Source organism: Lepisosteus oculatus, chromosome 5 (genome assembly GCF_040954835.1).
Source record: "Lepisosteus oculatus isolate fLepOcu1 chromosome 5, fLepOcu1.hap2, whole genome shotgun sequence".
NCBI lineage: Eukaryota > Metazoa > Chordata > Actinopteri > Semionotiformes > Lepisosteidae > Lepisosteus > Lepisosteus oculatus.
The window spans coordinates 26,485,086-26,511,798 of NC_090700.1; the positions used below are offsets into that span (position 1 = coordinate 26,485,086).

At 36.9% G+C, this 26,713-nt stretch overlaps 1 protein-coding gene across 4 annotated transcripts in view; it reads right to left on the bottom strand.

Moving 5' to 3' along the window:
• Positions 1–26,440, bottom strand: part of LOC102694532 (leucine-rich repeat-containing G-protein coupled receptor 6) — a 247,502-nt gene extending 221,062 nt beyond the window's left edge. For all 4 annotated transcript variants that reach the window (XM_015342092.2, XM_015342091.2, XM_015342093.2 and 1 more), the window contains exon 1: positions 26,102–26,440. In XM_015342092.2, coding sequence (XP_015197578.2) covers positions 26,102–26,298 — 197 coding nt within the window. In that variant the 5' untranslated portion in view covers positions 26,299–26,440. The remainder of the gene's footprint in view (positions 1–26,101) is intronic.
• Positions 26,441–26,713: the final 273 nt, after the last annotated feature.

The following is a 26,713-nucleotide window of genomic DNA, read 5'->3' on the forward strand; positions in this document are numbered from 1 at the left end:
CTAAACATTTTCTTTCTTTCAGCAAGTTTCAATAATCTTTCTTTAAAAAGTAAGCAGACTTGAATTGGCCTGACTCCATCGCATTCCCTTATACAGAGCAAAAACTACATATTATAATGGAGACTTTGGTTCATGCTTTTGACAGCTCAGTACTGCTTTGAATACTCACCCAAAAACACACAACAGCCACATGCCACGAACCGTGAATTTAATCACATTCCCTATCTCCTCTCTAATCAACTATCAAAGGGAAAGAGTCTAAAGCTGTTCAAAGAACTAAACATATTTAATGTGTTGCCTAGAGAAAAGATTATTTCCAATAAATTGTTATGTGTCCCCAGTGGCAGATGGTAATAAAAGCTGCAGGTTTAACATAAGAGTTTGGCAACTCCCTCCTTTCCACAAAAGTGCAGCCAGTCACTGGCTGAATCCATTTCACTGCGGTTATAGGGAAGAACACAAGGATGATACAACACATGATTTCTGAATGTGAAAGAAATACAGAGACACTATTCTGAATTGATCCTCTACTATTTTGTTTTAAGGCACATTTAATTTTGATACTATTGATCTGCATTTTTGAAGTTTTGAAGTACAAAAATAGAGTACTTTTATTTTCATGGTTGTGTAGAAAAACATTGATGTTCTTGACATTGGAACAATGAGGAACAATGAGTCATATTTGATTGGGAATGTGATGAATCTGCTAGTACACTCAATATTGGCTGCTCATGTGTAGTTTTTCTCAATCTCAGTTTTGAATAGCAGTGTGACTCAGTGATTAATAAACAATACACTTGGTTTCATTTCACACACACCTAAGCTCAGTAAAAGTTATTTTTCTAACAGCTTCATCTAATACAGGGTCACTGTAACGATCACTTCTTTCTGACCCTATGCAGGCGACACAATCCGAAATAGTGAGGAAACACTGGGGAAAAAGTCATGCAGGAATACGGGGATTAAAGCAGCGGGGCGTGTCCAGTGCGCTGGTGCACGGGTGAGGTGTGGCCAAGGCAAACGATCCAAAAATAATCCTGGCAGGGAATCCAAAAACAAGCTAGAGTCCATGGCCAGGCGATCCATCCGAAACAGGAGATTAAATCAAGAACTGGGTCGGAACTGGCAAGGGGAACAGGAACAAAGATCTAAAACCATTCATCAGGACCCGGGCTCGCACGATATGGAAATCAGATGCAGAGCCCGGAACTGACTGAGTAATGGGAAGAAGGCTGGAACAAGGGGCAGGTGCACAGAATAAGTCCAAAGTGAAAAGAGCCGGAGCGCCCTTAAGGAGGAGGGACTACAATCGTGACAGTCACAGTCGAGCTGGATCCTATCACAACAAGCAAATGATGCAAGACAGGATACACCCTGAAAGGGACATCTGTCCATCACAGGACACACATAGACATGAATAAGCACACACTCACACCAAGGTCAATATTTCCAGAAATAAATTAACCTACCAGCGTCTTTGGAGTGCTGGAGTACTGTACACTGGAACACCCACAGGAAACCCATGTGAACACAGTGAGAACCTACAAACTTCACGTGGACCCTAGTGCAGCTCACACCTGCTTAATTTCAGTGGGTTGCCAGTTGTGAGTTGCAGGATGACATAGCTGCATTTTACTTAAATTAACACTAAGAGATATATAAAAATGTCTATTAGCAAATATATTTGCTATATAGCAAATATGTTATTAACAAATATGGGGTGACACAGTGGTGTAGATGTTATCACTCAGTGGATTCAGTTATTTTATTTTTTTTATCTTTTAAGGCCCTAAATTCTGAATCTCTGCAATAATTAACATTATTCCCCATACACCAAGCAAGGCTTTACATTCTGCTGGAGCACACTTTCTTATAGTTGAAAGTGTCTTGGGGCACATTGTTATGACCCCAAGTGTCTAGGGGTGAAGGGGTGTAACATTTAGGATAATTATTTTGGAAGCAGCTGGGTTTTGGTGAGGGACTAAGAAGTGTGATAACAAGGGTAAGGAATTAGAGTGGTCCCAAAGGAAAGAAAATAACAAACAAAATGGAGCTGGCTAGGACAGTGAGGGAAAGCTAATCTGACTACATAAGAAAACCCGAAACACACGGTCTTCAGCGTCTTCAACACTCTAGCTAACCTGCACTGACTACCCAAAACCAGACAAGACAAATGACACTCACCGTACTAAACTAGTGTACTAATACCAAATCAACTAAGTGTGTAAAGTGTACCCAACAACCTAAACTAACCTTATATACAAAAGTTCACACAAAAACACAAGTGAACCAGGAATACAAATAAGGAAGAACAAGAGTAATCAACAGGAGCAGGGTACAAAGAACACAAATGTTGAACATATAACACGTTGCGTGTCAAGGTAATGGCAAAACAAGGATGAACACACAAAGAAACTAACAAAAAAACAACAAAACAACAAAGCCTAAGCTATACGAAAATACACACACACAAAGCAAAACAAACCAACAAACGAAGCCGAAGCAATAACCAGAAGCGAAGCGAAGCGATAACCAAAACCAAACGGGACCGAAGTCAAACGAAAGGCCTCTCCTTGCTGAAAACTTCCATGTTATATGCTGAATAAGATGTGTTCTGATCGGCTGAGAGCTAATTGATGATGACGTCATACTGAAAATGTGGTGTAATGGTGGGCCAACGGGGAAGGGAGAACAATCAAGGGTCAGCAGTGTGGACATAACAGAAAAAACACACACAGAACACACACTGGGACGTAACACACATGCTTTCAGATGTCTTGCTCTATAACAGTATTGCATTTTACCAAACTGCTCTTCTGCAAATTCGAAGCAAAATCTAAGGAAATTCTTACAGAAAGTAATGTTACAATGTTAATCTGTAAAGGTGGTATAACAGTATATTTCATCAAATGATTTAATATTGTTTTTAAAAGAAACTTATATATACAGTAAGCTTCACCAACATACTGTAGCTGGAATATTCATTCAAGGTACTTACTAGTCTGCAACAAATTCTACACTATATGTTAGACAAGAGGATAAAAGCATTATGAGATATTAAATAGTCAGAAAAAGAACTAAAGTGTGTTATTAAAGCTGTGTCCCTCTTTTAGCTAGAGTGTTGGTTGTCATGCTCTACACCATGCACTCCCCTGGCGGATAGCTGGATTACTAAGAGGAGAAAACAAACACACCATTGCTTGCGCCCAGTCTCTGCAGGACTGCAGAATTTAAAATGATTTGCCACCCTTGCTGATGTGCCTGATAATTTCTCATCTGCAGTTTTCGCAGTGTCTGAACTGATCCTCTTTGCTTTTAATTATTGGTGATCCTATCATAAGAGACATTAAAGTCAAATATCTTTAGCAAGTACCAGTGGAATGTTTTCCTGTTGCCAGAGTGAAAGATATTAAATAACAATTAGACAATATGCTTGTAGAATGTAACATATCAACAATTATTATTCAATGTGGCACAAAATAATACTATATTGAGGAAATCAAAAATATTGAAGCAGCATTTCCTGAATATGTGTTACAGACTGAAACAGTTGGGAACGAACTGCATTCTGTCGGGTCCTATTCCAGTTTTTATTTGTGGATGTGAGAAAATTAGCAGATTTCACAATCTCCATAATTTATTGATGGACATTCATACTGTGCAAGGATTGCACTTTATTAAAAATTGTAAAATCTGAGATTTTTCATGAAAGAATGCTGTCAAAGAATTTAGAAGAAGTGTGTAAATGTATCCAAATAGCTTCTTGTAACAAACAGTTCTTTCTGGACCCTATGCGGACAACACAATCCGAAGAAGTGGGGAAACACTAGGAAAAAGTCATGCAGGGATACGGGGCTGAAAACAGGGGGGGTGTGTTCAAAGTGTGCTGGTGCACGGGGAAGGTGTGGCCAAGGCAAAAAATCCAAAAGTAATCCATAGAGGGAATCCAAAAACACAAGAAAGTCCATAGCCAGGTGATCCATCCAAACAAGGAATTAAAAACACGAACTGGGTCGGAACCGGCGGACAAGGAACAGGAACAGAGGTTAAAACCTTAATGGAACCAGGCGCTTCCAGGTCCCGGACTCGCACGGTGCGGAAACCAGATGCAGAGCCAGGCTGAACGTCAGCGCCTGGCTTTTAAGGTGGGCTGGGAAAAGGTCAGGTGCACAGAATTAAGTCTGAAGTGAAAGGGCTGGAGCACCCTTAAGGAGGAGGGACGATATTCGTGACACTTCTCACCCCTGTGTACTCTCCCCTGCTAAAAAGAAAATTCCTATTATGTTCACAGAAAGCATAGGTAACCTCCCACTGGTGCAAGTTTGAAAATTTGATTACTATTAACTGTAAATTATCCACTGACACTTGTTTCTGTTAACAACTTTTTGTAGTTAAAATAGTCTTTATGTGCTCTAAATCTGAATCCATCTTATGATGTTGTGCTTGTGCAGCCTGTCTCTGAACTCTTTCCACCCTATCTTACTGGAGTGGATCTTTCAGAATGTGGGTCTATTGAAATCTCCCACCTGTCCCTTAGATGCAATCCCCCTTAAACTCCTAAAAGAGGTTATTGAAGTAGATGATCCAGACCAGCTTGATATTATTACGAGCTCTATTGCATCAGGAGTGGTTCTGCCTTATTTCAAGTGTTCTTTTGTGCAGCCTCCCTTGAAGAAACCTCCCTCTTATCTCTTGAATAAAAAATCTAGATATGACTAAGTTGAATTATTAAAGACCTATTTGAAAGCTACCTTTTTATTTCTTTAGATTATGAAAAAGATGGTGGTGAACCAACTTTTGGTAGTGCTCTACTGTAATAACCTGTATGGAAATTGTAAGTATGGTTTCCAGGCCTTATCACAGTACTGAAACAGCCCTGCTTAAAATTGAAAATGATTTTGGTAAATGCAGATCAAAGAGTGAGTAGGCATCCATGGTATAGGGTTGAAATTGTTTTTTATGTTATTTATCACATAAGAGGTTCTACGTTTCTTTTGGAGATGCTTCTGTCTCCTCATGCGCAGATTATGTGTGGTGTCCTGCAGGGATCAATTCTGGGACCCATTGTATTCTATATTTATATGCTTCCTCTGGCCACATTATTAGTAAATATAATATTTCCTTCCACTGTTATGCTAAAGATAGCGGTATCTTTCAATCTGTCCAAATTATTTTAGCAGATTGGTTGTCCTACTTGACTGTCTGTCAGACATTTAAATTTGGATGTCCAAAATTTTCTCTAACTCAATGACAATAAATCAGACATTGTGATCACAGGGTCTGAGCATGTCCCGAATCAGGTTCATTCCCTGATAGATGCTCTTACCCCATATTTCTAATCTCATCACATTTGGACTACTGCAATACCCTTTACTCTTGCCTCAGAAATCTAGATCTGGCAAGAACATTGCACAGTTGGCTTCGTTACACTGATTGTCAGTGAGATTTAATTTATTCTAATATTTTACTGATTTACATATAAAACTCTAAAAGAACTGGCACTTGTCTATCTGAGGGAACTTTTAAAACCCTTTCAACCTCAGAGGTCACTGAGATCCGCTCACAAGGTCTGCCTGACAAAGGGTGATCGGGATTTCTCTATCGGTGACCCTAGTCTTCCCTCAAATATTATTCCACCTAATTATGATTTATTCTTTTAAATCTCTTTTAAAAACATTCTATATGTACTTGATTTTAATATATATATATTTTTATTTGTAGGTTATCAAATACAGTACCTGTGGATAATATTAAGAATCATAGCATCCATATCTGGCATAGGGTTTTGTTGTCTTGAATCACAACTCTTAGTCTCAACTGTTTATCTTAATAGTGCATCAACCTTGCACATTTTTAATGCTTTTATTGTTTTTCTTATTCTTCTCTATTTTTTTCTTGTGTTGTATTCTTGCATAAAGCACTTTGTTATGTAGAGCTGGTGAAGTGTTAAATGTAAAAATACTTAATGTTTTTAGTTTTAAACATCATTCCTTTCAGTTTCAATGTACTTGCTCAGGATGGAGTTTAATTGTTGATTCTGAAGTTTAGTGAATTGAATTTTTCAATACCTTTGATGACTTTGAATACTTGAATACTTCTCTGTATTTAAATATATGCAAATATATGTATATAAACTAGCCATTAGGGTGACTGAGGATCAATAGACAGAGCATAAATTTAAACTGTTCACCCATTTGAAATCATATCTTATAATTTCCCTGAATCCTTCTGATCTGTTACACTTGTTTCATAAAATAAAAATATTTCAATATATCAGAAACAATTTGTACATAAAAACCCACTTTAATTTTCCAGCTAAAGGCATATGCAGCAGATACAGAAACCTAAAGAATTCTGACACTTTACTGCTATAGAGACAATTATGGTCTTGTGCTAGAGTGTGTCTTGGCAGCTGACTGATTGTACTAGATCAGAGGCACATATGGCTGTTTTTTTTTTTTTGGTTTCAAGCAGTTGGTAAGTCTAGACACAGGCCTTATTTGCACTTTATTCACCATTTACACCTTCTTCCACAAATAGCATATTTCCTTGCAGTGCCAAGACTCATATATCCTATCATCATATTTTGAACATACATTAATCTTTTTTGGCCGTGAAGTACTAAAAATGACTGATTATCATCTAATGCTAAAATGAGTTTTAAAGCCTTATTTAAAAATATATATAAATAAAATAAATCAATTAGTAATTGGGAATGTTATCTTGCCAGGAGAAAACAGGTTTTGTACATGTTAGAACTATTTCATACATTTCCTCAACTAGTTATTGGAACCTAAGTAATGTTTAAAGCCTTAGATCAGTGACTTTTTAAAGTACTGTATAGCCTAATCAGGGAGAAATAAAACTGCTAGAAAATATGAAATCTAAAAGCTTGCAAATAATGAAAGAATAGTCCAGTACTCCCTTCTGTGAGAACGTTACCAAACCAAAAGTAAAATTACTTCATTTCAATCTCAAGATACAAAATATAATTCCATTTTCCTAACAAGTAACAATATGAAATAATTATGTATAAATCAGATACATTACAGTGTTTAAGAAACAGTGTTTAAAAATTTAATTTTGTATACAACCCTGTGATACGTATATTTGCTAAAAGGAATGACAACCTATTACGTGTTTGACAGCATCTGAGATTTTCAAAGGGTTCTGAGATTCCATCTATGACTTAATCACAGGTTGAGAGTCTGCTAACTCCTGAAGTCAAACATGTTAAAGTATTGCCTAGGGTTAATTTATGGCTATTGGTGCTTAAGGTGTTTTTGCCTATGGATTACTTTAAAGACAAACAAAACAATTTAATTGGAAAGACTGAGAAAAGACCGTGAATTATTTTAACAATAGACATTGTCACAAAATTTTAATTATCAGCATCAGAAATTCAGATTTTGTCTTTTAAAATTTCATTGTTTTTTAAGGATAAAGATCTTTAAATTTTTGTAAGCATTCTTTGGTAAATGTTATTTTAATGTTGGAATATCTCAATCATTTCATCACATGGCACACATAAAGCAGAATGCATTTAAGAAATCTTCTGGATCAAAAAGATAAGCCTGAAATTTCAAATATATGAGAGAAATGGGAAATGGAGTGGCAACATATTAATCCTACAGTTATCCAGTATTTCCTATAAAGGGTGAAACCTTGCATCACTGATTCTTAACTGTGGATAAGAATCTGATAATCTTATAATGTCTGAACATGAAGAGACTGCATGCTTGTTTCTAATTGTTCTTGTTTCCCAGTTAGCTCACTAAATGAAATGGACAAGTACTCCTATATTTCTTAAATTATTTTTTTACTCTTGACAGAGACAATCATGGCCATGTAATTTACAAATCTGTGCACTTATCATTCCACATTGTCATTCCAAAAGCAACCATTAAGATTTCCTAAAACATGGGAATTATATCACGACAATAACAAAAGCAAAATGCGAGGAAACTATAACTCGCTAGTTAATAGTCAAATTAATCTTCCCTATATTTGAATGTTTATAAGTATTCGATTAAAATTAAAAAATGTAATGTTTTCATCTAAGACCACAACATAAAGCATCAGAAAATGACCTCTGTTTGCCATCTACTGTACATGCTTGTAGCTTTCAAGGATAACATATTGTCAGATATCAAATTGCTTTTCTGGGGGCCAGAGAATATCAGAAGTAGCAGCAGAGAGAGTGGTGGAGGATTTCATTCACCCATGGCTACCATTTTGCCCTTGACAGACCTGAGTGGAGACAATGTCTTTGCGAATGTTACTGTAACTTTAATATTCTTCAGGTTAAAAATTGGGGAGATGGAAAAACAATGATGTGAGGATGAATTTCCTTAAACACAAAAAACATTCATCTAGATTGAGGACATCCTAACTTTTTATTGATGCATTGATGAAATCCCTGAACCATCTGGTGTATTTTTTCCTGCAGGGCATGTCAATACCACTGTGCTGAAATTGCTTCAAGTAATGTTTACAGAGCTGGGATTAAACATCTTCAAGGGAACAATTTCAAGTTATTGCTATACTGTACATTGCTTTTATCATGCCCTGAGTCCAACATCTACGGTATTAACTCACAATTGCTATCAACAGGAGAAAAACCACAACTGTAAAGGTTTTACAAGCTTGCTGTACTGTAGCTACACAGGAAGAATGAGTTGACATCTAAAATTATACTGTATATTTAAAATAAAATTTAACGATTTCTGTCCAGTAAGAAGAACCTGCAAAAGAACTATCATGCAGTTAAACAATAAAATTTGAGATTAGATTAGATTCATGCTTAATCAGCTTGCACCATTTTACAGCATAAAGCAATTAATTTAAACTTTTTGCTTTTAAAAGTATGCTGAAGGAAAAAAGAAATGCAACATTTTCTGGAATGAGAATACTATAGTTAGTTTCACAAAAAGTTGTTAATTTGTTTTAAGCCCTCTGACACGCAATACAGCATGTACAGTGAGGCTTTGCAACTTGCCAATCACACGAAAGCTTGTTAGGTGCACTTTTACCCAACAATGTCCAGCTGAAACAATGCCTGATCAGGTCACCTTTAAAAAGGCCTTAATTCAAAGCTTAGGTCACTGCAAGAAAAAAGGCAACACTTAGTCAGTTTTCTGTGCATTGCATAATGCCTCAAATGTCATCAGAAGCAAGGTAGAGGGCCATTGGCATGCTGCATGCAGGCATGTCATGTGCCAGCATTGCCAGACACTATGGAGTAAGCTGCTCCAGTGTTTCCTGACTGCAGAGAAAGTTTCAGCAGACCGGCAGGACAGATGACCGTTCAAGATCCAGTCTCCCTCGAGTGACCACACCAGAGTGACCAACATATCAGACTGGTCCATCTGAGAGATCATTTCAAATCTGCCACACGTACTGCTGCTGAAAGTGCCGGCAGACACTATGTCCTCATCTGTAACAGGACAGTGAGGCTCCATGCTGCTGGCCTTAGAGCCATAGGACCTGTCAGAGGCACTCTGCTCATACCTCCTAGACATCACACCCGACTGGCTTGCGCCAGACGGAGGCTGCGATGGACTAGTCAGCAGTGGCATCAGGTTTCTTTTTTCCATCAGTATGTATGATAAGCCTTACAATCCTTAATTCTTAAGTCCTTGGGCCATATTTTTAGCTTATAGTCATTACATTACAAAGTTTTTTTTTTCAAAATTCCAGATAGAATATATAGAAATGTGTCCAAATATTAATTTATTGTCTCCATAGGAAAATAGTTTGCATCAATATCAAGTCAGAAAAACATATCTTACCAGTTTCTATTCTTCAATGGACAACTTTTTAACTAAAAATAAAATATTTTGATGTTTTTGAATATGTAATTCTCTTACTAATCAAACAGCTTTTAGCACATAACTCCCTGTAAAAGATGTAACAGTCAGAAAAAGAAGAAAAACAATAAATTACAGGAAAATATCAAGAACAGGTCTGGACTTATCTACTGCATGTGTTAATTTTCTGGATGAACAGATCTGGTTTTGTACTGAAGATGCTCAGAACCATCCATCCGTTTTCAAATGCTTCATCCAACTTAGGTTTAAGGGGAGCAGAGCAAGTAATGACCACAAGGTGGGTACACCCTTGACGGAACGCCAGTCCATAGCAGGACAAAAAGACACAGACTGCACACACTCATACTCAGGGCCAATTTTCCCAGAAGTAATTTAACCTACCAGTATATCTTTGGATTGTGGGAGGAAACCCGTGCAAATATGTGAAGAACATACAAATTCAATGCAGATAGCACCCAATGCCTGGAACTGAACCCAGGGCACCAATACTGCAAGGCAGCAGTACTTGCCACTGGGCCACTTAATAGATACTATTGAGAGGGTCTCTGAACAGTGTACACACTTTTCTTGCAGAAGATGCAATATTTTCTAAGGTGGACACTCAGAACTGGTTTGAACTGGATTGTTCAGAGTTTCCTTGACTGCTGTGACATCAGAAAGACAGAAGAAACAAAATTTATCCTGAAACTTGGTTCACACCTTCCCCCTTCTCTCAATGTTTTCGTGTAACCTTCTCTATTCACATCCAGGTTTTGACTTCACCCCTTTCTTCACCTCTCTGCACTTTGCACCATCTGAGTGGCCTCTCCCCTGCTTCTGCCTCCTCCACTGTCCTAGCTTTTGTTCTTCTGTGCTATTTAATCTTTGCTGCTGCCCTGTCTTTTTCACACCCGAGAAGGCTCCACAACCAAAACGTTGTGTTTTCTTTCTTCTCCTTTCAGCATGGAATAAACCTATTACTTGTTCCTTTGCAGCCTATGTATGCTGACTCAGCTACCCACCTGAACTACTATAACACAAGACTATGTGTCTTTATTTTCCATTAGCTTGTAAAATAAGGAAAACACAAACCTATAGCTATTATATAATTTTATATATGGATAACTTATATACAGTGTGGTGGAAAAGTACAACCCCTCAAAATGTCATGGTTAAACATATTTAGTCATATTTGACCTAGTTTTCACAAAGTTCTAACAGTAGAATTACCTAACCTCCTAATTCCGAATACATATGATATGAGAAACTTTGTCACTCAGGTTGATGGAAACACATCATGCCCAGGTCAAAAGAAAACTGTAACAGTCTTAGATAATTAATCTGTTACTCCTGTTCTGTCTGGGGAGGGTTAAAGTCCATTATGTCAAGGTAAGAAAGATAATCTACAAATGGAGAAAATTCAAGACCATTGCTGATCTACCCAGGAGTGACTGTTCTACTAAATTCCCTCCAACATCTAACAATGGTCCTAGAAGTCCAAGTAACCTCAAGGTTATATCCAGGGATCTACAGGTGTCTCTCGCTATGGTAAATGTCAGAGGTCATGAGTCCACCTTCAGGAAGACATTGAATAAGAATGGTTTTCATTGAAAGATAGCCAGAAAGAAGCCCCTGCTTTCCAAAAAACATATTGCTGCACATTGGAATTTATCAAACAAGTTTACCTTTATCTACTATTAAGATTTAGTGAAGACTAGGTGAAGGTCAAACATGTCTAAACATTTGAAACCATAAAATTGTAAGGGGTTACTTTCTTTTTAATCACACTGTATCAAACTCACATAAATATACTCTTGAAATAGCATGTTTTTGACTGGTTATTGCATATAATCACACAAAGTTCTCTCACTTAAACAAAGAAAGGAGCTTTCTAATTTAAAGGTAATGCTAACCCTAGAAACATTATCAGTCATAAAGAGTTCAAGATCCTTGTTGCACCTTCAGAACCAGGTTCTTGCTTTTATTAACCAAGATTATTTCCAGACAATATACAAATAAATATACATTTGATCACTTTATTGACCATAAACAATTTCTTGTATTAGGAATCTGTCTTTTTACATACCCCAACTTGCTCTCCATGAGAGAGGCTTGGGGTCAGAATGCAGGGACAGGGTTATACAGCGCCCCTGGAGCAGTTGGGATTAGGGGCCTTGCTCAGGGGCCCAACGGAGTAGGATTCCTCTGCCGGCCGCGGGATACAAACCGGCAATCTTTCAACCACAGGCACAGATCACAGAGCAACCGCACCACCCATTTACCACAAACCATCCTTTGAGAATTAGCCATAGGGTGTATTCATTGTCTTTTGTTTAGTTTTCTCTTCTGGCACAGTACAGTTGAGCTGCCTGGAGCAAAGAATCATTATTAACATTTAGTTGGGGCTGTCCCCATATTTAAGCATGCCTGTGTGTGTATGTATGAGTGTCTGTGTGCATGTACGTTTGCAAATGTGTACTTGTGTTTGTGTGAGTGTATGTGTGTGTTTGAAAAGTATGTTCCAGGCCTCTGCTAAATACATCACCCTGTCACTACATTGCATATATGTGTGCTGAATTTCCGAAGCACTTTTGGTATTTAGAACTTTGCAAACGTTGCGATCTTTACTTCCCCTGAGGGAGCCACCACATAAAAACAGGCTCTTTGAGAACAAAAAAACATCTAATGGTTACCAGTCCTCAGCAAGGAGATAATGTTAAAGTTTATCAATTCATGGGTATATATATACCTTTCATATTAAAAAACAACACTGTGGTTTAAGATTAAATGATAAAGTATTACCAAATTTATCACCATTTGTTTTTTTAATTGAGACCGGTCTTTAACTTCAGATGGTCATTGAGTAATGGAACTTTTGGTTATAATCTGTAACTAAAATTCACAATTTAAACTCCATAATTCAGCCAGACTTTTAATTTGGGTTTATTAAATACAAGTACATTCAAACATGATTTGAAAGCATGGTACCTTGAGGAAAAACAATTGATTTTTCCTTTTCAAGACAGTACTTTGTAGTAGTATTGCATTCATAAGATACATTGTTTAAGATATGAATCTATAACTGTTTGACTTTCCAAATCTTGCCCAAAGCAACAGCATGCAGGGATTTTAGCAGTCCAACAGAAGACTCCAAAGTAGATACTGTATATTGCTGTCTGCTCTCCAACAAATAACACAGAAATCAGTGTCAATCCCGACTTCAAAAACAATCTATGGCATTTCTCTAAATGCTTTGATAACAGGTTCCTGGCCCCAGGCTGCGGAAATCGGGGCCGTACAGTAACTGAAAACATGTGCCTGCAATTCTCAGGCTAACTCAACATTAATTTGTGTTTATTTAGAAAATTACCACACTTCCCCAAGAGAACTCTGAGGCAATATCTTTATTTTTCAGTGGGAGGTCCCATTAAGATTTATGGCTAGGCCCTACGTACAAGTACTTCACATTAAAAGCACTGCCTCAAGGCCTTTACTGACTCAAAAGACAAAAAGTGTTGTTGATTTCTCCCTCTGTCACCCAATACAGTGGTCTTTGACTTTTAACCTGAGAACAGCCATTGAGAGGAGCATGTTCCTATTCAATGACAAGAAAACATTTACAACAAAGGTGTGAAGATAGGTAATAGGAGATACCAGATAACAGTAAAAAATAATTGCAATTACATAGCACATTTTATTAAAAGAGAACCAGAAGTTCTTTGAAACAACATTGCAGCACATACGTGAGTAATGCATAGCAGTGATTATGAACCAGTAAATTCTACAGTGGAATTTAGCCAGGATCTTAGGGTTAACATTACTATTCCTATAAACAGTATACTGTACCTGTTATAGAATCTTTAATGCCTAAGCAGTCAAGATCTCTGTTTAATGACTTATTTGGAGGATGACAGCTTCCACATCATGGGGGACAGGCACTTTAGTCTATCAGACCTTTTGTATCAAAGGACAGTATTTTCCTTACGTACTGTATAAGGAGTTCTCTGAAAACGCATCCAATGTAATCATTTCTGTCTACTATGACTCAAAATAAAATTATTTTTCACAATAATATTATTGTTATAATATATAAGTTCTATGTACATTCTTAAGTTAAGGTTTTTAGTATGAACAGTGGTGTATCTTCTCATAGAAAATGTTAATGGATTTCTCAGAATGCTTAAGTAAAGGTGAAATATTCATTAAGGAAAATAAAATTATATTTTCAGAAAAGAATACAGAAAAAGTAATATCGAATTTTAAAGATTAAAAACCCATCTAGAAGGATATCTCTTTGATTCCTACAGTACATGCCTTAGTGAGTCTCCAATTGATTCCTTGCTACAGTCCCTCTCTGAACCTTCTGTCACCTCAGGCTGGTTTTGAATGAGTAGAGGATATTATTCTTGGCACCAGGATGTCTACACTGTCAGATGTACTTTATTTATCACACGATGTAATCAGCAAATAATATTACATTTTAAAATTTGATGGAGTTGAAGCAATAATACTATTCACAGGGAATTCATAAGGATTACACTTGACCTAGTGGAAAGTGCCATATTGTGTTGAAATCTGAAAGGTTTTATTGAAAATCCTTTTTGGAAGAGTTATTATTGCAGTATTGTTCTAACATTTCACATTTAAAATGAATTTATATTCTGAAAATTTCTAGAAATGGAAAAAGAAAGGAAATGTTTTAATATCAGTTAATATATTAAATATCAGTTAATAATCAGTTTCTTTAAATATTTTGCTATGATTTGCAAATGTATTTCAATGATGTATTTCATATACTCATCTCATATTTCGTTAGTGCTACTCATATTATTATAGTATAATTCCAGTTTTATGCAGAGCAACAAGGTTAATATTATCATAGTTTAAATAGGTAGCTGGGTCAGCATGCATAGGCTGCAAAGGAACAAGTAATAGGTTTATTCCATGCTGAAAAGAGAAGAAAGAAAACACAAGGGCCTATCTGAACATGGACAACATGGACTAAACCTATTACTTGTTCCTTAATATACAGTAGTACAGTAGTAGACTCGTACAAGTACCTGGGAGTGCACATCAACAATACACTGGAATGGTCTAAGAACACAGAGGCCATCTACAAGAAGGGTGAGAGCCGACTTTACTTCTTGAGGAGGCTCAGGTCCTTCAATTTGTGTGGAAAGATGCTACATATGTTCTATCTGTCGGTTGTGGCGAGTGCCATTTTTTGGATGGTGGTATGCTGGGGCTCTGGGATTAGAGCAGGGGATGTTAACAGGCTGAACAATCTCATCAGAAGAGCAAGCTCTGTTATTGGTTCTGACCTGGACCCACTGGAGGTAGTGGCAGAGAGGAGAATAGTGTCCAAACTGGAGGCCATCATGTACAAAGTCTCCCATCCCCTCTATGACATGGTTGTGAAAATGAAGAGCAAGTTCAGCAATAGGCTGATCCAACCACGGTGCGACAGGGAGCACTACAGGAGGTAATTCTTGTTTTCTGCCATAAGACTGTACAACACATGGCTACATTGACACTGACCTGTTTTGGACTAAACAGTAAACATCTGCTACATCTAGCTTTCCTGTTTATAACCATTTTTGTGCAATACATGCCAGGGACTTGTGCAATACATTTATATTTATATTGTGCAATACAACTTTTTGTGTACTGTTCTGGTTTGTTCTTTGTATATTCTGGACTGTGAGTAACTCTTCTTAGTGCACTTCTCACTGACTGTACTGATTGTATTGTATGTATTGTATTATTGTATTATTTTGTTACACTGTGCTGTGTTGACTGTGTTAAGCTGCTTTTGCACTGCAACTTCCCTCACGGGATCAATAAAGTATTTATCTATCTAGTTGCTTTTTCTTGATTGAATAATAATAACAAAAATTGTCAATATGAAGTGACACAGAACTGAATGGACAATTTATGTTTGTCTATCTTATTTTATGTTAAGTGTATTGAGACATTTGCTATTTCATTTTCTTATCTGTGTTTTATATACAGTGTCTTAGAAACATTTACAAAATTGTAAAATTGAATAAATGATTGAAGTTGTGACCAGGGGCATGGTGGCAAGCATTTCCTTGTGTTCAATTTCTGGAGTGCTATCTGCAAGGAGTTTGTATGTTCTCCCTGTGTTATGGTGGGTTTCCCATGGGTGTTTTGGTTTTCACCTGCAGTCCAAAAAGATAGTGGTAGGTTATCTGGCTTTGGGTAATGTGGCCCTGATGTGAATGCATGTCTGTGTCTGTTTGTGCTGCAAAGGACTGTCATCCCATCCAGGTTGTATCCTGCCTTGTGCTTGTTAAAGTATGCTCCAGCAGTTCCGGAACACTGTTTTGGATGAAGAGGTTAGAAATGGATAGATGATATAACTCTTCACAAGAGTTATATCTTTTGTTTACCTTTTTCTTAGTTGTACTAAATGATGTGCTAAATAGAAAAAGTGATTTTCTCAACCATTACCAAAAGAACCTGCAGAATATTGTAAAAAAGAAAGGTCTGCCGCATGCAAGATGAAGCAAAGAAAGGGCAGTGCCACATGAAAAATGCTGAAAACTCTGTGACCTCCAATTACCATTTATTTTGAAAAGCAGGATTATCTCTCAGTTTGTAAAATGTATGTGTAATTCACATTACACAGAAAATGCATACATGCATGCTGTCCTAAAAAAGAAAGAAACACATCTAAGCCCTTAACAACTATTAAGAATTTGAAATATATTATAAGATCACTTTATTAGCCATATACAGATGCAGCCATTCAAAATGGGTGAGGTATTTCGCGGCATACCGCGACACGCCCACCGGGGTATCACGCAGTTCACGTGTGTCACGTGACTAACTATCCGGCGTCGCCTTGTAAAACCGCCAGGGGGAGCTTAACCTCTCATGTACAGCATTTGAGCCTTTAATTTTGAACTGTGTATTACAGCATGTTAATCATCAGTCATTAAAATGTTGGTATATTTTATGAAAGCAAGATTGCTCAGTTGGACAAAAGTACACAACCTACCTTTATCAGAAATATTTATGCATCAAAGCCTTTACTGAAGATATTACTAAAAGTATTAATAATGGATGACTTTGGACAAGCTGTATACTCAAAGTATAATTTCTTTAGCACATTTGTACAAGCACTTGGAATCTGTCCAAGCCATACTTTGTCAGGCATTTTGTTTTACTTCAACGGGCATAAAAACTAACTTGCTTTTAACAGGGCGTTTCATAATTTCTGACTACAAAAATGATTTAAATTGCGACATCTATCATTCAACTAGAGCTTAAAATATCACAAGGATCCTCAAGAGCACAGCAAAGAGTGTATTAAAAGAAACTTGTATTTATCAACGCTTTCTTTTCTGTATACCAGATTTTATGGAACCACTTTAGAGGGGTGTCAGCCTGTCAGATTCCAGGAATCGGCACTTTAAAGGAAAAATACACACCGGTATTCCATTTCTCCCTAACGATTTTAAGCATCAAAGTATTTAACTAGCATGTGAAATAGCGTGTGAAAAAGTGGTAGTTTTAAGCTTTTCTGCTAATATAATATGGAATCGCGTATCTAAAGAATTCGTATGCTGCGACAAGGCTGTGTAGGGCTGTTTCGCCTACCTGTTTGTGTGCGCTGTCTTGTAGCCTACTGGTCTAGGTGCTTGACTCTCAACTGGCAGGTTGTGTGTTCGAATCCAGCTGGTGCTGGACTTCTCATTTTTATTTATTTATTTTTTAATCACGTAAAATAAATATATTACCGTATGCAAACTGTACTGTATACAGTATGTATATGTATATTTAATGTCTTAACTGTGCCCGTTTAAGTATTGAATATTCATATCTAATTTTGCCACTGAAGGGAAACCTTAGTAGCTGAGCATAAAAAAATAGGAGCATACTGTAACGCGTGTGAAGGCCATAAACGATATTAATTTTGGAACATAAACATACAGTATATGGCTGGTCTCGGTACTTTAAAGAAAAAAATACACACCAGTATTCCATTTCTCCCTAAACATTGTAAGCTTCGAAGTCTTTAACTAACGTGATACCGGAGTCAACAAGCATACTTTTAGAATTTGATTAAAAGGGAATATAATATGGAATCGCGTATCTCAAGAAATTAATAACGATATAATTATATTCATGTTGCAAAAGAACTGCAACGGACATAAAAACTCCCTTGCTTTTAACAGAACGTCCCATAATTTCTAACTACGAAAATGCCAGGTGAAAGGATTTGTAAACATATTTTGTTAAAGCAAGTCAGTTTTTTCCGCAATACATAAAATACATTTTTCCAAGAAAGTTTAGCCTTTGTCACTAATGAAACCACTAAATAAAGACATACATATAGAAATCTTAAGATTTGTTTTATTTAATGTTGGTAGCAGGATGAACTGTCAGAGTGTATATTTTGTGGCAGAGTTGCTGCAAGATGTTAACAGTGAAAAAGGTATTTAGAAATGAGTTAATTCAAGATGAAAAAGAAAACATACACGAAACATGGTTTCATTATGACCAGAATCGGTCTTGAGATATTTTTAACTTGATTTATAGTATTTGAGAGGTACAGTGCTTAAGTACTGCTCACGTATATGTTTCTAGGTTTATATTATGCATTTCATACGGTCAAATTACTTTTGAGCAACTAATAAGAGGCGCAAAACGGTATGCCTTTTAGTTTCGTTTTGTGCTGGGACCCGTGGATTGATTAGAGATATCAAGTACATACAAGTCATTTTTTAAATGTTGTAGTTCATCTTGAAAAAATGTTACGAGTACATCATCTATCAACAATTACACAGGTTCTGTTTCCATATTGCGGATTTTGGTTACGTAATATTATTTTCTAGATTTCACGTTGTGAATATATGATTTGGGCAAACAGAGCCGCAAAGAAGTACATTATGGGTTGTTGTTGTTTTTTTGCAGTTTTATCTAGAACAAGCGATGCTTAAACCTTTGTCTGATTCTTGTGAAACTATCCACACGACAGTCACAGTACCTAGGAGTTGACTTCAGTGATGTCACTGATGGGATGTTTAAAAAAATCCATCCTCTGTAAAACGTCTTCTCTAGTTGTCCTGCATATGTATTCGCTAATGAAGCTGTGTGTTCTGAGCCTGGATCTCTACATTTCTGTATGAACCAGCTTAGAGGGCTAAAGACATCTTGTGTTTAAATTGAGTGTAAGGCAATTTATGCTTCTAAAGTCATGGTCAGCATTTATTTTTGTACTGTGCTGTAAACTTGTTCTGTGCCAAGTCACATTATTTTATAGCGTTTTTATAGCGTTATCAAATACGGTGGCACTGTGTGTTAGTTTACTGACTCTCATGTCACATGGTCTGTGATTGAAACCTGTAAAACCGGTTAAATTCGTCACAGCCAGCACTCTTCAGGTGTGAGGGTCTTCTGCTCAGAATGAAACGCTAAAATGTTTGTGTATATTCTAATGGTAATGGGGGCAGGGTGTGTGGGAACAGGTTTGGTTGAAATTGCATTGGAGATCTATGTTCTTCACACCTGAAACATTTCCTCTGAAAGCATTTTCTTCGCAGTTTAACCAATCTTGTTACAGCATGTTACAGTTTACTATTATTAACCATATTAATTTTAAGTGCTTAACGTAACATCTTGTAAAAATATATTTTCATTGTTCAAATATACATTAAGTCTGACTATCATATAATAAGTTAAATATAAAACTAAAGAAAAAATAGGGTTAAATATAATTCAAAATATTTTGCTAACAATGTTAACTGTTTATGAATAATAAAATGTAATAGCTAAGGAGTAGGATGGCACAGTTGTTAGTATGTTTTTTGTTTTGTTTCTTTTTCATAAATACAACAGTAGTACCTGATGTCTCAGTGGCTTTCAAAATTAAATTATGCATGCAAACCTGTGAACTAGAAAGATAACTAAGATATCCATCCATTATATTCCATAATATCCATGAAATATATGGCGCTGAAATATGTGTGAAGCAGTGGTGGCCTGACACGGTGAGGTGCCCTGGCAGCTGTATGATGCAGTGGTGGCCTGGCACGGTGAGGTGCGCTTGCAGCTATGTGACGCAGTGGTGGCCTGGCACAGTGAGGTGCGCTGGCAGCTGTGTGATGCAGTGGTGGTCGGGTATGTAGAGGTGCACTGGCAGTTGTGTGTTGTGACGCAGTGGTGGCCTGGCACGGTGAGGTGCGCTGGAAGCTGTGTGATGCAGTGGTGGCCTGGCACGGTGAGGTGCGCTGACAGCTGTGTGGTGTGGCGCAGATGTGGCCTGGCACGGTGAAGTGCGCTGGCAGCTGTGTGATGCAGTGGTGGCCTGGCACGGTGAAGTGCGCTGGCAGGTGGGTTATGCAGTGGTGGCCTGGCACCATGAGGTGCGCTGGCAGCTGTGTGGTGTGACGCAGTGGTGGCCTGGCACGGTGAAGTGCGCTGGCAGCTGTGTGTTGTGACGCAGTGGTGGCCTGGCACGGTGAGGTGCGCAGTTCATTAACCCTTGTATGTGCTGTCCGCGCCCAAAATGCAATTTAAGAAAAGTCAAAAACCGTGCTCAAATGCAATTTTCAAAGTGCAATGAAATACAATTTTGTTGTTGCTGCTGTTCTGGTTGTTTTTATCCCGTAAAGCGTTTTGAGAAGCCACCTTTAAAGGCGATATATGTTGTAGAACCGCTGATTCTTATGGAATGTGTTCCGCAGGAGATTCAAATTTTTATTTATTTTTTAATCGCGTATCTAAGGAAATCTCAGTATAACTTTGTTCATGAACAAACAGTGACATGTTACATTATCATTGTTTTTTTTAACAAGGCTCGCCAGCTAATGTGAATCGAAACCTGTCTTGCTAGCTTTTAAAGTCGTGCATGTGTAAACGATAATTGAAATAAAGAAAAAAAGACCTGACTGACAAGCCGATACATACTCTTAGAGTTTGATTAATAGGGAATATAATACAAAAATACAGTAAGGGACTTAAAAGTTAAAGGAGATGCTACATATTGCTTGACTAATTTTAAAAACTAAGTTATAAATGCAGACACTCCCTCGGTGCCACGCCGGGTGTAAATATCAAAGTATACATTCCCAACAAGAATTGTACCCATCTGTCATGCAAATAAAACACCTTGAACTGAATTTAATTGAGGGAGATAGGGGGACAAATATACTGTAGACAGGACTCAAGGCAAACAAGATACTTATGGGTACGCAGGCATTCACGACAGCAACATACAAAACGTTTGCACGTACTGAGTTAAGTTATTACTTGGTTCTCAAAGTGCAATGAAATACAATATTGTTGTTGCTGCTGTTCTGGTTGTTTTTATCCCGTAAAGCGTTTTGAGAAGCCACCTTTAAAGGCGATATATGTTGTAGAACCGCTGATTCTTATGGAATGTGTTCTGCAGGAGATTCAAATTTTTATTTATTTTTTAATCGGGGGGTTGTAAGGGGGGGTTGTACTTGCAGTGCATCGGCATAGACGGGAAAGCAAGAGCCGACCGCTATGCCGCCCTCGTGTTTCGAAATCTTGTGACTTTTGAAATTTACTGGGGGTGGACCACGTCTGTAAATTTCGATGGGTCCAGAGGCAAAAGTGCCTTGCAATCTCCGGAAAACCATTAGTACGATGGTGAATCGGAGATTCTCAACCCTTGCTGCGTACGACTGGAAAAGAATTTGTGATCGGATCAACGAAATGCTTCGTAGGAGGAGGCGGTCTTTTCCTCTTGTCTAACAGTCTGTCCACAAACAAAACATTCCTGTTAGACAAGAGGAATTGAAAAAAAACAATTTTGTCAATGAAAACCGGTGTGTGTGTCTCTCCCTGCTGGATGTCCCTCTCACAAACTGCTGAATGAATAAAATAATTTTATTGAAAACGAGTTTGCGATTGTCTGGTCTTTAAATTCTTGAGATACGCGATTCCATATTATATTCCCTTTTAATCAAATTCTAAAAGTATGCTTGTTGACTCCGGTATCACGTTAGTTAAAGACTTCGAAGCTTACAATGTTTAGGGAGAAATGGAATACTGGTATGTATTTTTTTCTTTAAAGTACCAGGACCAGCTATATACTGTATGTTTATGTTCCAAAATTAATATCGTTTATGGCCTTCACACGCGTTACAGAATGCTCCTATTCTTTTTATGCTCAGCTACTAAGATTTCCCTTCAGTGGTAAAATTCAATATCTACAACGGGCACAGTAAAGACGTTTACAGTAAGTCTTTCTACGACAGACCAACGGACCACGAGTGCCCCTGTCGGTCAACCAATCACACACCGTGGTATTTTGCGTCATCGCGCGTCACGATGCACGACGCCGTAGCCAATTACCTCCGGTACGTGTCTGTACCGCGCACTTTGACTGGCTGCATCTGTACAATTGCTTGCATTAAGAATTTGTCTTTTCGTATACCCCACTTGCTCTCCATGAGACACATAGACAGGGAGAGAAGCTTGGGGTCAAAGAACTGGGTTAAACATTGTACAGCACCCCTGGAGCAGCTGGGGTTAAGGGCTGTTTAGGAGCCCAATAGGGTAGAATTCCTCTGCCGGCCACGGGATTTAAACCAGCAACCTTCTAGCCACAGGTACAGATCCTTAGCCACAGAGCCACCATGCCACCCTAAGTACAGACTTTAGAAGTACAGATTTTCATCTTATATATATTTTTATACTTACTACCTGATAGCTTTTTGTCTTGCTGAAGGGTTGGAGGGAGAGACATTTCAGTATTAACAGGTTAGTGCTGTTCAGACAGTACACATTTGCATATGTTTCTACATAGATTTAGCTAATTGTGACATTGTGTTCATTTCCTCAAATGGTTTATGTGTAACAGTATTCCTAATGCATACAGGATCATTCCTTCACTTTTGAAAATAATGCATTTAAATTCTCATCCTCCCATAACAAGTTCACCAAACATGTATTATCTTTTCACATCTCACTCGAACCTAATTTGTAGCTAGACTTCAAAAGCTAATCACACAATGGCAAACAGTTTCAGTAAGCACTAAATCATTAGGTAAATTACAGTGAATTTATATGTATTCATGATTTTTCTTTCTCTTTACATCTGTCATATCTTATGTAATTTGCTTTATTGAAGTACAGTATGTTGCAACTTGCTGACTTGTGCTTCTGCATTCTCAGGGTGAAATGTAGTAGTTTAGTATATAATATATGAGTGCTAAAACATCACTGATGGAATAACTGGAACACATACAGTACAAGCTGGTATACTTGAAAAAGATGTACACACTCTTAAGATTCTATGATTTTACATATTTAGACATACAGTATCTGACTTTCATGTAGTCCTCTCCAAATCCTAAAAGTAGATAAATATAACCTTATGTGACCATTTTAAATTATTTTAATTTTACTTTATGCATTATTTATTAAACAAAAAAACATCCAGCATTCACTACCCTCGTGTGAAAAAGTGCACCCCATGATTCAGTAATGCTTGGAACCCTGGCTTAACTTAATAACCTAATAACTTAAAGTAAATTATTCATGTAAGGGTTTAACTGTCTCTCACATTACCTAGGAAAAATTCTTGCCCACTCCTTCTTACAAATGGTGGTGTTTGAGGGCATTCATTTATGCACAACTTCCTTTAGGTCCAAAGATCTGGACTTTGACTTGACCATTTCAAGATCCTGATTCTTTCCTTTTTTCAACCATTTTACCATTTCAGACAAGGCTTCTGAATATTGACTTATTAATCTTTTTAATAACAATGGCAAAATAAAATCTGTGTAATTTGTCACATGAGGTTAAATGTATCTACTCTTAGGACTTGGTGAGGACTACAGTAGGTGAATGTGTGTACTTTCTTTTTCACATCACTATATATCTAACAATGCTTGAATGTTTCATGTGATAGACTGATTCTAAATAGAATGAAAATAACAGTTTTGTTAGCAAATAGGTCATATTGAAAAAAGCCAGAATAAGTTTCTTCATAGAGCTATTTTTTATCTGAATGTACATTCACGCTGTACTCATTTCCAATTATATTTTGTAGCATAGTTTATAAAACATTTGGGTTTTGTTTACAAAACAGTAGAAGATTAATTTGTAGTCCACATGTCCAAAACCATGTTTTATCACTGAAAATGACACATAAAATGCCAGCCCCAGGGTGTACAGGTAGGAGCTGGGTGAGAAAAAATATCAATATAATGAAGTTCTGATGCTGATGAACCAAAAAGAAAGCCAGCATATTTTTTGTCTTGTCGGAAGATTGCTGATTTATTCCATGTCTCCACAAACATCTGTGTACATCTGGGGAAATGATGCAACAATGTCTTATATCTGCTTGTGGACTGACCCACTATTCTTCTTCTCCATATCTTTAGTCATCATTCTTGCTGGTGGAACGATCCACTATCCTTCTGCTTTAAGACTTTAGTGGACTAGAATGGTATTTATACTGAGTCCCAGAAAAAGAACAGTCTAGTTTCCATTGGAAACTGTTTCTTACATTTTGGTAGTGTCATTGCACACCTTGCAGGAGTTGTGCCAGTGAAGGTTTTAGGAAATAGAATAAAAAGCAGCAGTTAAGCAGCTGTCTTTGCTTAACAATCTTTGTTTATGTTATTTAACATAACACAAAATTAACTAAAGTTGTTAATGCTTATAGCAAATAAAGGCAAATACGTTTTTAGTATGCTTTGAACTAGACATCATGAAATTCAATATAGGTGAAAATACACTTGATTAGGTAAGTAATCGTGATGTAAGAGTTTATAGCAATACCTTCTACATATTCCTAAAGATTATACAGACATATGCTAAAACATAGTTTCATTAATTGCTTTCTTTCAACACGTGTATGGTTCTGTGAAATGAATTTATTAAGGTTTATTAAAATTACTTATTCATCAGTCATCTTAATTAAGCATCTTCTCATTCAAGAACTACAGATTATATACATGCATTGCAGTACAGTTTGTATTATATAATGGGGACAAAATTTAAATTGTTTTTGATTCTGTATGTGGCATACACCAAAAAACAATTTCTCTGTATAAGCATATTTATTAACTTAATTATGCTATTTTTATAGTTCTGATAATAATATAGCTATTTGATTTGCAGAATACAACTTTGACTCTTTAAAAATGAAACAATATTGATGAAAAGTGGTAGCATTCAGTTTTATTCACAAAAGAAATGTATTCACACACAACAAAAAAGACCGCTTGTTTTTGTTTGCAATCTCACCTGCTGTGGTAATAACCTTTTCACACTACACCATAAAATGCAATCAGAATGCATTGAATTACTTTCATTGTCTTCAAAAAGATTATTTCTGCATTCATTCAGTTATATGGGTATTCAGTTAAAATCCTAAACAAATAAACATTAATGGATATTCACTCATTGGCATGTAGAAATTATTTGATATTTTTTATTACAATAAATGCCACAAATTCAAAATAAATTGTCAGTGATCTAATGTCTATGCAATTCTGTTTTGTAAACATGAACTTAAAATGAGCATGAACCAAAACCAATCAGTGTTTCTGTAGATTTTCATAACAGTGTTAGTTAAAAGCTACAGTATGTCATTTTGTAAGTCATATACAATATGCAAAATGCAAATCAGAATCCTTACAATCAGTTTATAAAGCTTCTTTTTCTGACATCTTCTTCCAATTTTCTAATTAATAAGAAATTCATCTTAACACAAAATATACTTTGAAATTGTAGGTTGTCTTAGCTATGCTTTATTGTTTTGATTTTATCCAGCATTTATCATATTTCCATATATAATTATTTTAAAGGAGGTAAAGGAGTTTATATATGCACATCTACAAAGGTATTACAAAGTTTAATCTTTGTTTATATGCTTAATACTGTATGTGCAATTCTAAATTAAGAGTGTCAAAGGATTATTGATATGTAAATAATAAAAATAAAATCTATTTTTAGAACCACTTAAAAAATCTAAACATATAAGAAGAACAAAATGTATAGTTTTTCTCAAAACCTAGTCATGCTTGAAATCAACATTATATATACTAATAAGAAATGCTATTGAATAGAATTGGAAATGTTGGTACATTTTAATCCACTGAGTACTATTGATTTTATACATTCTGCTGTTAGGTTTTACCTAAACTATCTGATCTGTCAGTAAACCAACCTAAATCATGTTTACAGTGGTAAACAGCAGTCTAATTTCTCCTGGGGTATTGTAAATGAAATGTTCACTTAAAGAAACGTAACATCTGGAGGAATGGGAGTGTACTCACAGGTAGGAGGTAAAGGAGCTAAGGCTTCTGGGCACTGCAGAGAGTCCGAGCTCTGAACAATCCACAATTACCATGATGCCATCTTCTTCACACTGGCACTGATGTGGACACAGAGTGGACATTGTAAGGGCATGCTCCTGTTGTCCACTGACAGTGGTGCTGCTGGCAATCTGGAGAATCAGGCAAATCAGCAACATTTTGCTTTCCTTAGCACTGAGTTTTAAGAATGTATAATATCTCTTTCAGGCACTCTTTTTTCTTTCTTTTTTGTAGCTATCAGTTGGGAGATCCCATGAGTCAGTCAGGCTGAAGGATTTCAGAGTTCCTACTCATGCCAGCCTCCCTCCTTCAGTCTGTCTGCCTTTTTGTCCTAACTTTACAGACCTTTACCTATTGTAGTGGAAGCCTATGTGTTGGAAGAGACCCGCTTCTCATTGGATAGCACAGATTGGGATGGGCCAAAGGGAGGAGTCAGCCTTTACACAGTCTGTTCAGGAGCAAAAGATAATCATTCAGAAGTGAAAGGACTAAGAGTGAGAGAGAGAGAGGCTGTACTCAGTACACTGAGAGCTGATGTAAAGTATGCTTTTATGTGCTATATTCCAGCTAGTT